General features: G+C 48.1%; 1 protein-coding gene across 1 annotated transcript; it reads right to left on the bottom strand.

The window, feature by feature from the left end:
- Positions 1-1,995: 1,995 nt before the first annotated feature.
- TMEM74B (transmembrane protein 74B) lies at positions 1,996-7,471 on the bottom strand. Its single transcript, XM_061630205.1, has 2 exons — positions 7,378-7,471; positions 1,996-3,434 (listed from the first exon to the last, which is right to left on the bottom strand). The coding sequence occupies exon 2, from the start codon at positions 3,392-3,394 to the stop codon at positions 2,693-2,695; it is 702 nt and encodes a 233-aa protein (XP_061486189.1). The 5' UTR covers positions 3,395-3,434; positions 7,378-7,471; the 3' UTR covers positions 1,996-2,692.
- Positions 7,472-10,808: the final 3,337 nt, after the last annotated feature.

The raw sequence follows: 10,808 nt of genomic DNA, 5'->3' as shown, positions 1-10,808 counted from the left end.
TCTTCAGGCAGGCTTTTGGGGTGGGTTAGGTTTTTTTACTGTTATGGTTTTAAATTTTAATGTTTTAATGTATTGTTTTATCTTGTACGTCGCCCAGAGTGGCTGGACAACCAGCCAGATGGGCGACTAATAAATTTAATAAATAAATAAATAATAATCAATCAGTCAATCTGCATAGCACTTTCTGAAGGGAGATAGGTGCACTTTCCAAGCGTAACCCAATCCCCACCCCAAGCAATCCACATGCAGTGACATTCAGTGTGTTTTATTCCCTAATTCAAGGTCTTAGCTTTGATGATCTACGTCTTGCCCTTCTGAATCCAGAGGACAGTAAAGCCACACGTGGATGCGCCTGATTACTACACAAGCTGCTTTCTCAAAGCAACCAGACCAGCGGAGACTGGTGGCTCCGATGTCAGTGGGACAGTGAATCTGCTCCACATTTTAGTCCAAACTTTCAAGGAGCTGTCCAAAGTGCTCCTTTAAAGTTTGGACTAAAGCCCGGAGCGGATTCACTACTCTGCCAGCACTAGAAACAGAGAATATGGACCTAAAAATCAAGCCAAAACACTGTACAAGTTTCAAATGGACTTTAAAAAAAATGAAAAGGTTCCATTTAAAACATTCAAATTTTGAATTTTAAAATTCAATTTAGCCAGACACTTTTAAGCAGCTAGCTAGAGGTGCAGTGAAGAAATTCAGATTAGGTGACTATTAGGAGAATAAATTAGCGTTTCAAGTGCTTAGACAAGTAGAATCAAACTAGGCCAATCTAAATCCCCATATTTGCAAGCAAACGCAAGTGAGAAGAGTTTTCCTGAGATTTCTTTTCTCAATAGATAGATAGATAGATAGATAGATAGATAGATAGATAGATAGATAGATAGATAGATAGATAGATAGATAGATAGATAGATAGATAGATAGATAGATAGATAGATAGATAGATCATTTCCATCTCTAGCACTGGACCTATGCATGAGACATAAAGAGGTGATACACTCTGGAGATGGTAAAACAGACTGCAGAAGAGATGGTAGAACAGTTCAGGCTACAGGTAGACAATCACATTTTTAATGTGGATGTGTGTGTACACACTCCTGAAAGTGTTGTGTTTTTTTAAGACAAACACAAAATGGCAGTGGCTGAGCTATCGTTCTTCTCCATGTAGTGCTTATTTTCTCTTTGCAAGGACTATTCTTCAAATGGGTATTTCAAAATGTGAACAATCCCTACCAGCCGTGGTATAGCCCACTCCTCATCCTCATTTGCTCTACCTGCAGATTCAACCCTAGGCTAGATGAAACTCTTGCTTACAGGCCTTTCTTTATGCTCTCATACCAATGCTGTGTCCTCCTGCTTCCAGTTATAATCAATTATAAAATTACAGGAATCTCCAGGGGTGGATGGTGAGAAATGTAGGGACAAGATTTAAAGGGCAAACCAGTCTGGCCCAAGCAATTGCACAGCATTCAAAATGATGTCTTTTCTTAATCGCTCACAATCTTGAAAACTGAGCAATACGTATTTCCTGGGATGTGGCAGCATATATTTATATTTGGCCAAGAGCAGCATTTTTTAAAATGTGGTGGAAGGGAGAGGGTGAGGAAGGGATGGGTTTACAGGCAGCCATACCTTTATAGAGGTCACCTTGCGTTTGGCCACATCTGAGCAATATCGATTTTTAAACTTCCTGCTGACACATTTTCCTTTACACTGTCCACAAGCTTCCTTTCATTAATGTTTCATGCTTTGCATTCAAGATGTAATTCTGTCTCCAAACTGCAGCGAGCACTTTCTACATCCAAGGCAGATGACTTAGCGGGTGAACGAGGTGCCCGCTGAAGAGGAGACAAGATCATGCAAGGTTCTTTGAAAGTGCTGCTTTTCATGAAAGACACAGAAATGGTTTGGAAGCAGCATTCTTTTATCCGGGAGGCCAGGGAGTTGGGTTGGCTGGTGTGGATTGTGGTGTGTTTGTGAGTCAGGCTTTGTGTGAAGTATGTGTCAAGAACCAGGCGATCCAGAGAACTTGTACAAATCGTAGAACATTGGAATGCATTCTGATCTTTTGCTGGGAGGAATGACTGCTGAGATGCAGTACTACACACGTCTTCCGGATGGAACTATTGCTAAGAGTTTGTTTGCTGCAGGGAAAAAAGGCTGTAGTAACCTAGCTCAAAAGTACAGGCCTTAAAACTGTGCTTGGTAGTATATAAATAAAGTCGACAAGGCTCTTAGTTATGTTACTTTGTCTCTGTTTCTTCAGCATAGGCCATTTGGTCGCGCAGCGGTCAAAAAAACCAGTAGGGGCATATCCTGGCACTATACACAGCACAGAACAACTTTTGGAGGGGGCTCACAAGTGTCCTTCAAAATCCAGCCTCTGCGCTTCAGAAAGAAGTTCCTAAAATATAAAATAATGTTTGGCTTCCCAAAGTTTGTTCCTGCGGACTTCTTGTTATGTGTAAGCAATGGAGGCATTCTCAGGTGCATGCCTGAGATTCCTATTTAGGAGGTGAGATTTCCAATATTGCCCCACTTCTTCTCTGAGACACAAAGCTATCTTTAAATATTAGCACTGAAGCGTTCCCCAACCCAGCTCCAGAACAAAGCCTTCTCTGACCTCAGTACTTTAACTTACGTTTTATGTAGGAAGAGCTATATCAGTTACATCATCTATGGAGGAACGTCAGCAGGTCTGGCTGACGTTCATAGCCTCCGTCATCTGAATGACCTCATTCTCAACCAAAGTTTGTCCCCATTCTCCATTAAGCTGCCTCATCCTCAGGTTTATAGATCCGTAAGTCTTCCGGGGAGCTCTGGAAGCTGGGAACGGCCTTCTTCTGTAGAGTTCCCCTTTATAGATGGACACCATCAGGAGCACAGAGAGGAGCATCCCCCCCAAAGTCAACAGCCCCAAGCCTGCAATGATGCACTTGTCCAAATGAGAGCTCAGGTGGGCGTAATACATCTCGAGTCTTTCCATCTCTCTGGCAGACACTGTGTCGGGGTTGACTCGCGCCTCCCGTGGGATGCTGTAGGCAACAATCACAAGCAAAATCCCACTTACCAAGAAGACTAGAGCCAAAATGAAGCCATAGTCTGCTGAGTCCCCAGCTGTGTCTGACAAAGGGCCATCCTCTGACCTCGGAGAGAGGTCTCCCCTAGGGGGCGCCATGTTTTCCCTAGGAGTGCTTCCTGTGCCTTGGCCACTCGGGAAGGAGGTTTCCGCCTCCTTCTCTTCTTCTTCCTCCTCTCCCTGATAAGAGGCATTCTCAATTCCCATGCTGGGAGCTCTCCGTGGTGCTGAAGTTCCCCCTTCTGGGGCTCCCTGGCCAGGCCCAGGGCCATTTCCCAAGACCGTCAGTTCCAGGGGGTGTGAGGACGCCATTGGGATACAGTCCCCTGGGTCATCCCTATCAGCACTTCATCTGCCAGGACAGAACAACAAAAAAAGGAGCCAATGAGTACAGCGTGCACCCTGGCAATGGCAGCTATTGGCTCCATGTCAGTGGGGCAGTGGAATCCGCTGCGGGTTTTAGTCTGAACTAAAACACCTTGGACAGCTCCTTGAAAGTTGAGACTCAAACCCAGAGCAGATTCCACTGCCCCACCGACATGGAGCCCCCACCCGCCACTGCTCCCTGGTGTTCACCTGTCAAATCCTTGCCCTGACCTACCATGCCTCTGAGGTCTCCAGGGTTATTAGGGGGGCTTCCCCAATGTGAAGCCAGCTCTTCCAAAGCTGGCTTCTGTTCCTCCAGCAATGAATGGGGAAGGGCTGGGGCTGAGGAGTAGAGCACCTGCTTTGCATGCAAAAGGTTCAACCCCCAGCGTCTCCAGATAGGGCTGGGAACATCCCCTGCCTGAAACCCTGGAGAGCAGCTGCCAGACAGTGTAGGCAATACTGAGCTAGACTGAGCAATGGTCTGACTTGGAATAGGGCAGCTTCCGGTGTTGTTGTGCTCCTCTCAATGTGCTGCCTGAATGCACGGAGGAGGTCGGCATGTGAGAGGCTGTTAAGGACCCTGGGCCTTTGGGCTGGGGTGGGGGGAAGCATTGCTTCCTAATCCACCCCCCCCATGTTTCTTATGCAGCTTGTTATTGGATAGGGCAACACATTTTGTTGAAGATTCCACTTGTAATTTTGAAGGCAGCATCCATATTCACCGCCTTTTGATCTCAGGTAGGCTGGGCCAACCAGCCCCGATTGGCTGACCATGGGTTGGAACACGGATCTCCTTGGTCAAAGTCCAGTCGTCTGTGCACTATACTAGACTGGCTAGTCTGGGCTATTCCCAGGGAAAGGGGATCATCCTTGCAGCTATGAGGAAAGGCATCACCTGTGGCTCTTGATCCTGACTGGGTGGGTTTCGGCCTCGCCTTCAACACCTATTTATTATTTATTTATTTATTTATTTATTTATTTATTTATTTATTGCACTTGTATACCGCCTCATAGCTGAAGCTCTCTCGGCAGTTTACAACAATTAAAAACATTAAAAACAAATATACAAATTTAAAAAAACATTTTTAAAAAGCCATTTAAAAACACATGCTAAAATGCCTAGGAGAAGAGGAAAGTCTTGACCTGGCACCGAAAAGTTAACAGTGTTGGCACTAGGCACACCTCATCAGCGGAATCATTGCATAATTTGGGGGCCAACACCTCTCCCTTGTTGCCATCCTCCCAGCTTTCCTTGGAGTAGGCACCCAGAGGAGGGCCTTGGATGTTGAGCATAGTGTACAGGTGGGTTCATGTTGGGAGAGGCGGTCCATCAGGTATTGTGGTCCAAGCAATGTAAAGCTTTATAGGTTAAAACCAGCACCTTGAATCGAGCACAGAAACATACAGGCAGCCAATGCAAGTGGGCCAGAATCGATTTTATATGTTGGAACCGTCTGGTCCCTGTTACCAATCTGGCCACTGCATTTTGCACAAGCTGCAGTTTCCATACCATCTTCAAAGGCAGCCCCACGTAGAGCGCATTGCAGTAATCTAACTTGGAGGTTACCAGACCATAGACAACTGAAGCCAGGTTATCCCTGTCCAGATAGGGGCATAGCTGGACCACCAGCTGAAGTTGGTAGAAGGCACTCCATGCCACCGAGGCTACCTGAGCCTCAAGTGACAGAGATGGTTCTAGGAGAACCCCCAAGCTATGAACCTGCTCCTTCAGGGGGAGTGCAACCCCATCCAGGACAGGTTGGACATCCACCATCCGGTCAGAAGAATCATCCACTAGCAGCATCTCAGTCTTGTCTGAGTTTATTAGCTACACCTATGCGCTTGAGTCATTGTTAATCTGCCTTTGCTCAAGCCTGCTAGCAGGGCAGAGCATCTTCCTGATCTCCTTGTGAAGAAAGAGTTAAAGAAGAAGGTTAAGAAGGGAGCAGGTGAGTAAACACCTCTTGCAAATGGAGCGGCAATGCAAAGCTCGCCAAAAAGGGAGGAGCAGCGGTCAGTCAATCTGTGGGTGTAAATATTCCTTCTTATTATTTCATTTGTCCATAGAAGCTGTACGCATAGTGGGTATGTTGCAGAATTCATCTATAGGTGCACACATGCACACAAAAGAAAATGTGGCAGGGGGGAGAGAGAAGGAGATCACCGCCAGGCTCAACTGATCCCTGCCTCCTATTCACACAAATGCACCAATACTTTTGATGAACGATCCTGCAAAAATTAATTGCTACTAACAGGGGCCACCAACCTTTCGGGGCCTAAGAGCACATTTGCAAAATGTGATAGCCTACACACACACTGCTGCCTATTCTCTTGGCTACATTAAAATGCTTTTGTCAAGCCTAATTTCAGGAAAGGGGGAATGGTTAGGGACCATGCAGGTGTCAGATAAGACCTCTGCAGGCATCTGTGCACGGTGGATGCCACACCCGCAACTCCTGTACTACAAAGTCTGTAATCTCTGCCATCTCTGTTACCTTTTCGGCACCTACTGAAGACCTTCCTCATTCAAACAAGCCTTTTAAGTAGAGACCGTATCCAAGTCTGCATCTGTTGGAATGGCTTTTAAAGCTTTTTTTTTTAATAAAAAAAGTTTTAACATGTTTTTAAAGATGCTTTATTTTAATATGTTTCAAAGTCTGTTTTTATGACATTTTAGAATGTTTTTAGTCTTTTGGTTTGCCGCCCTGGACTTCTACTGAGAGGAAGGGTGGGATATAAATGTAATAAATAAATAAAATAAATAATCCAGGGAGGGGGCAACCTGTGGCCCTCCAGATGATGTTGTGACCATTGGCCACACTGGCTGAAGGGAGCTGGAATCCAACAACAACTGGAACGCCAAAGGTCCCCCATCCCTGCTGTAATCATATGAAGCAACATCCTGTGCACACAAACCCTGAACCTAGTGGGACTTACCTACAACTGGGTGGTCAGTCACACTGAAAGCAACAGAATGGGACTGTGCTGTAATTTCCTTTTGCTGCATTGAGCTCCATCTGTGCATCGCCGGACCCTTCTCTCACCTGCCCACCCCTCTCCCTCATATACACCCCCCTTCACTATTGTCGCTACCCAACATGGCACACCACTGTTGCACACCCCCATCAATTCCAGTGGTGGCTGGTGGCTCCATGTCAGTGGGGCACTGGAATCCACTCCAGGTTTTAGTCCAAACTTTCAAGGAGATGTCCAAGGTGCATTTTCCCCTACTGTCTCTCTCTGTTTCTCTCCCCCCCCCCCGCCGCCTCTTGTGTCTCCTCAACACTGCCGGGAATGGTCTGGGAGGCCCTGATGCTGTTGCAGATAAGCACGTATGAATCTGACCAGTCCCAGGATGGGAGACCACTGAACCCAGAAACAGAAACCGGAGAGGAGTTTGGAAAATAAAGACAAACCCTGGGCCACCCCTGAGTGGCTTTCTCCCACCCCCCACCAGCGCTACTAAGGGATAGTAAGATTACTCCACGGCTGCGTACAACACGCCCTTCAGGCAGGCACTGAATGAATCCCCCCAAAGCTGCCTTCCAGATATTTTGGAGTGCTATTCCCACCAGCCTGGAGCTGCAGTCCGAAACGACTAGAGGTCACCCGGTTGGGGAAGGCTGCCTCCACATCCTCCTCCCGGCTCGGCACACTTACTGCAAAGAATGCCGGGCCATTGCATCTCTCACCCACGCAGCATCCTGGACCCTACCAGCCGCGAAGGATTACTTCATCGCTGCTGTCCTTCCTCCCTCACAAGCCTCCTCTTTCCACCCAGATATCTTATAATTTAGGAATATCCCCCCCCCCCATACACACGCATACACCAATCCTGTTCCCCTCTCCTTCCCGCCTCCCAGCAATGGGAACCCAAACGAACCGGGGGGGGGGCCGTTCTGCCCGCCTTCTCAGCTCCGTCCTACCTGTCCTTGCCCGGCCCGCCTGCCTGGCCGCCTCGGGGCGCATGCTGCCTGTCTGGGGGCATCCAGCAGGCCCTCCTAGCTGGGGGTCCCCGCTGGAAGCGACCATGGATGCCGCGCGCGCTCACTCTCTGTCGAGGGCTCCTCCTCCTGCGATGGTCAGTCTGGGCTGAGGGAGGGGGGAGGGCGGTAGAGGCTGGGCGGGGGTGGAAGAGAGGGGCTGCAGGTGCGGTCTAGCTCTCTTTGCAAGCGGGGATCGGGAGGGGGGGGAGAGAAAGACGATACTCAAATCCTGCAGCGGCGGCGCCTCCTAGCGACGGCTCCGGGCCCTGCGGGGAAGCCGCTTGGCTCACCAGAGGCGGGGCTGCCCGGCCGTCGCTGTCCTTTCAGCACCACGGCGTCGCCGGAGCCTGGCCTGCGCGCCTTTGCAGGGGAGGCGGGCGCGAAAGGGAACTAACGGCCCTCCTCCTCGCTTTCTGGCATTCTCCCCACCCCCGCACAAACAGATCTTTGCAGCTCGGCCTCTCTCTTTGCATTGCAAGCCCCCCCCCGCCCCTCTCTAACCGGGGAGTGCAGCCACGAGTCCGTCCCTCTCCTCCCCCACCCCTCTCGGCTCCGCTTTGCGAGGATCGCTTTATGGAGAACGGGTGGGTGGGGTGCCCAGGGGTGCGTCCATGCGCGCAAGGAAGAAGGGGCGGGGAGCCAAGGCCCATCCACGGTCCCACGGTCCCGAGGTCGCGGTGCAATAACCCAGCGGAGCGACTAATGGCTTTCCTGCTCCGCAATAAGCTGCTGCCTGCCCCCCCCTCCTGCCCCACAGGCAAGGAAGGCGGAGCTGCCGGTTGCGGCGCCCCCAGCCTGGCCGCCTCCTGAGAGCTAGCGAGGAGGGAGGGAGGAAGAGGAGGGGCGAGGAGTCCTTTTTTACCTTCCCGTGGCAATGGCTGCCACCGGCTGCAGGCAAAGGGGTCGTCTCCACAGCTCCACTGTCTCCCCCCCCCACCGCCCAGCGCAGAGGAAAGAGCTGGAGCAGAATCCCCCCCCTCGTCCCCGCCCAGTTCCATGCCAACCGGCTCCAGGAAGGCGAGAAGGCAGGCTGGGCAGCGGGTGATGAGGAGCAGACCAACGAGGCCTCGTGGCCCCAGGCTTGCAAAAGCGGGGCCGGGACTTGGGGCCAGGGACTGGGAGAGGCAAGCAAAAACCCCGGGCGGAGCTGGCAGAGTTGAGAGTCCAAGATAAGATTACAGGCGAGAAGGGGAGGGTCTGTGTGCAACTCCTGCGGCCAGGAACCATGATCTCCAGTTCTGCGGGGGGGGGGCGGGTGCGTGTGTGCAGAGACCCCTGCACAATGGCTGCCTTGTTGCTGGTTTCTGCATAACCCACCCTTCAATATCAGCTTAAATGGTGGCATGCAGTTTTAAAAGAAAAAGGGAAATGCATGGCCTGTTGCTAAGCAAAATGGTGGCAACGCTGGCCAGCATGTACCATGGCCCTGTTGTGTGCCTGCTGTGCACTCCCGCCTTTGACATGGATGCTGAGCTTGCTTGTGACAGGATTTATTATAATAATATATTACTTACAGATGCCTTGGATGTCTCGAGGTTTGTGTGTGCGCCTAGGCAGCAAACATTATTAACACATTGGGTAACAGTGTCAACCATAAAACATAAATGAGCAGCGTCTATTCCATAAACGAGGCCAAAGTATAAAATTACAAAATCAATTATTCCATATGGTGGGCAAATGGAGAAATCTTCTCCTGGCACAGAAAATACACCAGAGTGGGCCCCAGCTGAGGTCCTCTGGGCAAGTCATTCTAGATTCAGAATGGCAAGACCCAGGAGGCGATGACACTCTCTCCTCCAGATGTCTTTTTTAATGTGTATTCATGAGCTGTGCACTCACAGCTGTGCACTGTATTTGTACAAATCACAAACCAAACTGGGCCAATTTCTATCCTGTCCAGATAGGGTTGAAGCAGCTATAAATCTGTACAGAGCATATTGGCTAGTCCCACATCAATTTGGAGAGATTTGTACAGATCTGTGGCTCAAAACAGTCTGTACTGAACCCAGACAGAGTGTCTCTGAAATGGAGCAATTACAACACCATATGAGGAGCACACCAGGATGGGGAGAGAGGAAGGAAGGCTAGAATGCTACAACCCCATCCAACACTCTCCAATTGCAGTGCTTCGAAGCCTTACAATGCAGAAATCTTTTGTAAGTTCTGTCTCTTAGAAATGTTTGGTGGAGGTTCAGTGGTATATATTCAGCTTGTGTATGTTTTCTGTTCTTTCCCAAATGATCACAGTCCCATCTTTATTTACCTATTTTATTTTTAAAAATTGTTGTGTTTTTTTAATTGATTTCTCATTGCTAAGAATTATTATTAAATCTTGTGGGCATATTTAGCCACAGTTTTCTGAGCCCAATATTATAATTATTATTGTCTCCTATTACTACCCACAAACAATAAGCAGCCAGTTTCTATGGTTACACATTTTTCATCATCATCATCATTATTATCAGCCAGCCAACCAAATGTTGTGGGCGTATTAGCTAGCATTCTAACATCATCATCATTATCATCAGGGTGCTTTTATATGATCCCACTTTCAATACTGTTTCTGCTTGCCAAGGTTTCAGGGTGTACAGACTGCTTTGTTTTGTCCTGTAACCTCCTCTTCTGGGTGGGGTGGGGGTATTTCCCCACCTTCGTTGTTCTGTAGTGCAAGGGTATCCCTCCAGATGGCAATAATGTGATACACTCGGGAAGAACCACATAACAACTTATAAAGCAGAATGATGTGTGGATGTTCCAGTATACATCCACCACTAATGCTATCATTATTTATTATTGTTGTTGTTGTTGTTGTTATTGTTGTTATTATTATTATTATTATTTCAATAGTCTCAATAATACAAATTACAATGTAGTCTTTAAATATATACATATACACAAAAGCAGGACTACAGCTGAACATCAAGAAGACTAAAGTAATGACAACAGAAGATTTATGTAACTTTAAAGTTGACAATGAGGACAAAGAACTTGTCAAGGATTATCAATACCTTGGCACAGTCATTAACCAAAATGGAGACAATAGTCAAGAAATCAGAAGAAGGCTAGGACTGGGGAGGGCAGCTGTGAGAGAACTAGAAAAGGTCCTCAAATGCAAAGATGTATCACTGAACACTAAAGTCAGGATCATTCAGACCATGGTATTCCCGATCTCTATGTATGGATGTGAAAGTTGGACAGTGAAAAAAAGCAGATAAGAGAAAAATCAATTCATTAGAAATGTGGTGTTGCGCATACCATGGACTGCGAAAAAGACAAATAATTGGATGTTAGATCAAATTAAACCAGAATTATCACCAGAAGCTAAAATGTTGAAACTGAGGTTATCATACTTTGGACACATAATGAGAAGA

The sequence above is a fragment of the Rhineura floridana genome, chromosome 6 (assembly GCF_030035675.1).
Source record: "Rhineura floridana isolate rRhiFlo1 chromosome 6, rRhiFlo1.hap2, whole genome shotgun sequence".
Taxonomy (NCBI): Eukaryota; Metazoa; Chordata; class Lepidosauria; order Squamata; family Rhineuridae; genus Rhineura; species Rhineura floridana.
Note: the sequence above shows the minus strand (reverse complement) of the source record. Positions and strands in the feature narration are given on the sequence as shown.

Coding starts and splice junctions, on each gene's coding strand:
- TMEM74B (XM_061630205.1), bottom strand. CDS start 3,394: ATGGCGTCCTCACACCCCCTGGAACTGACGGTCTTGGGAAATGGCCCT.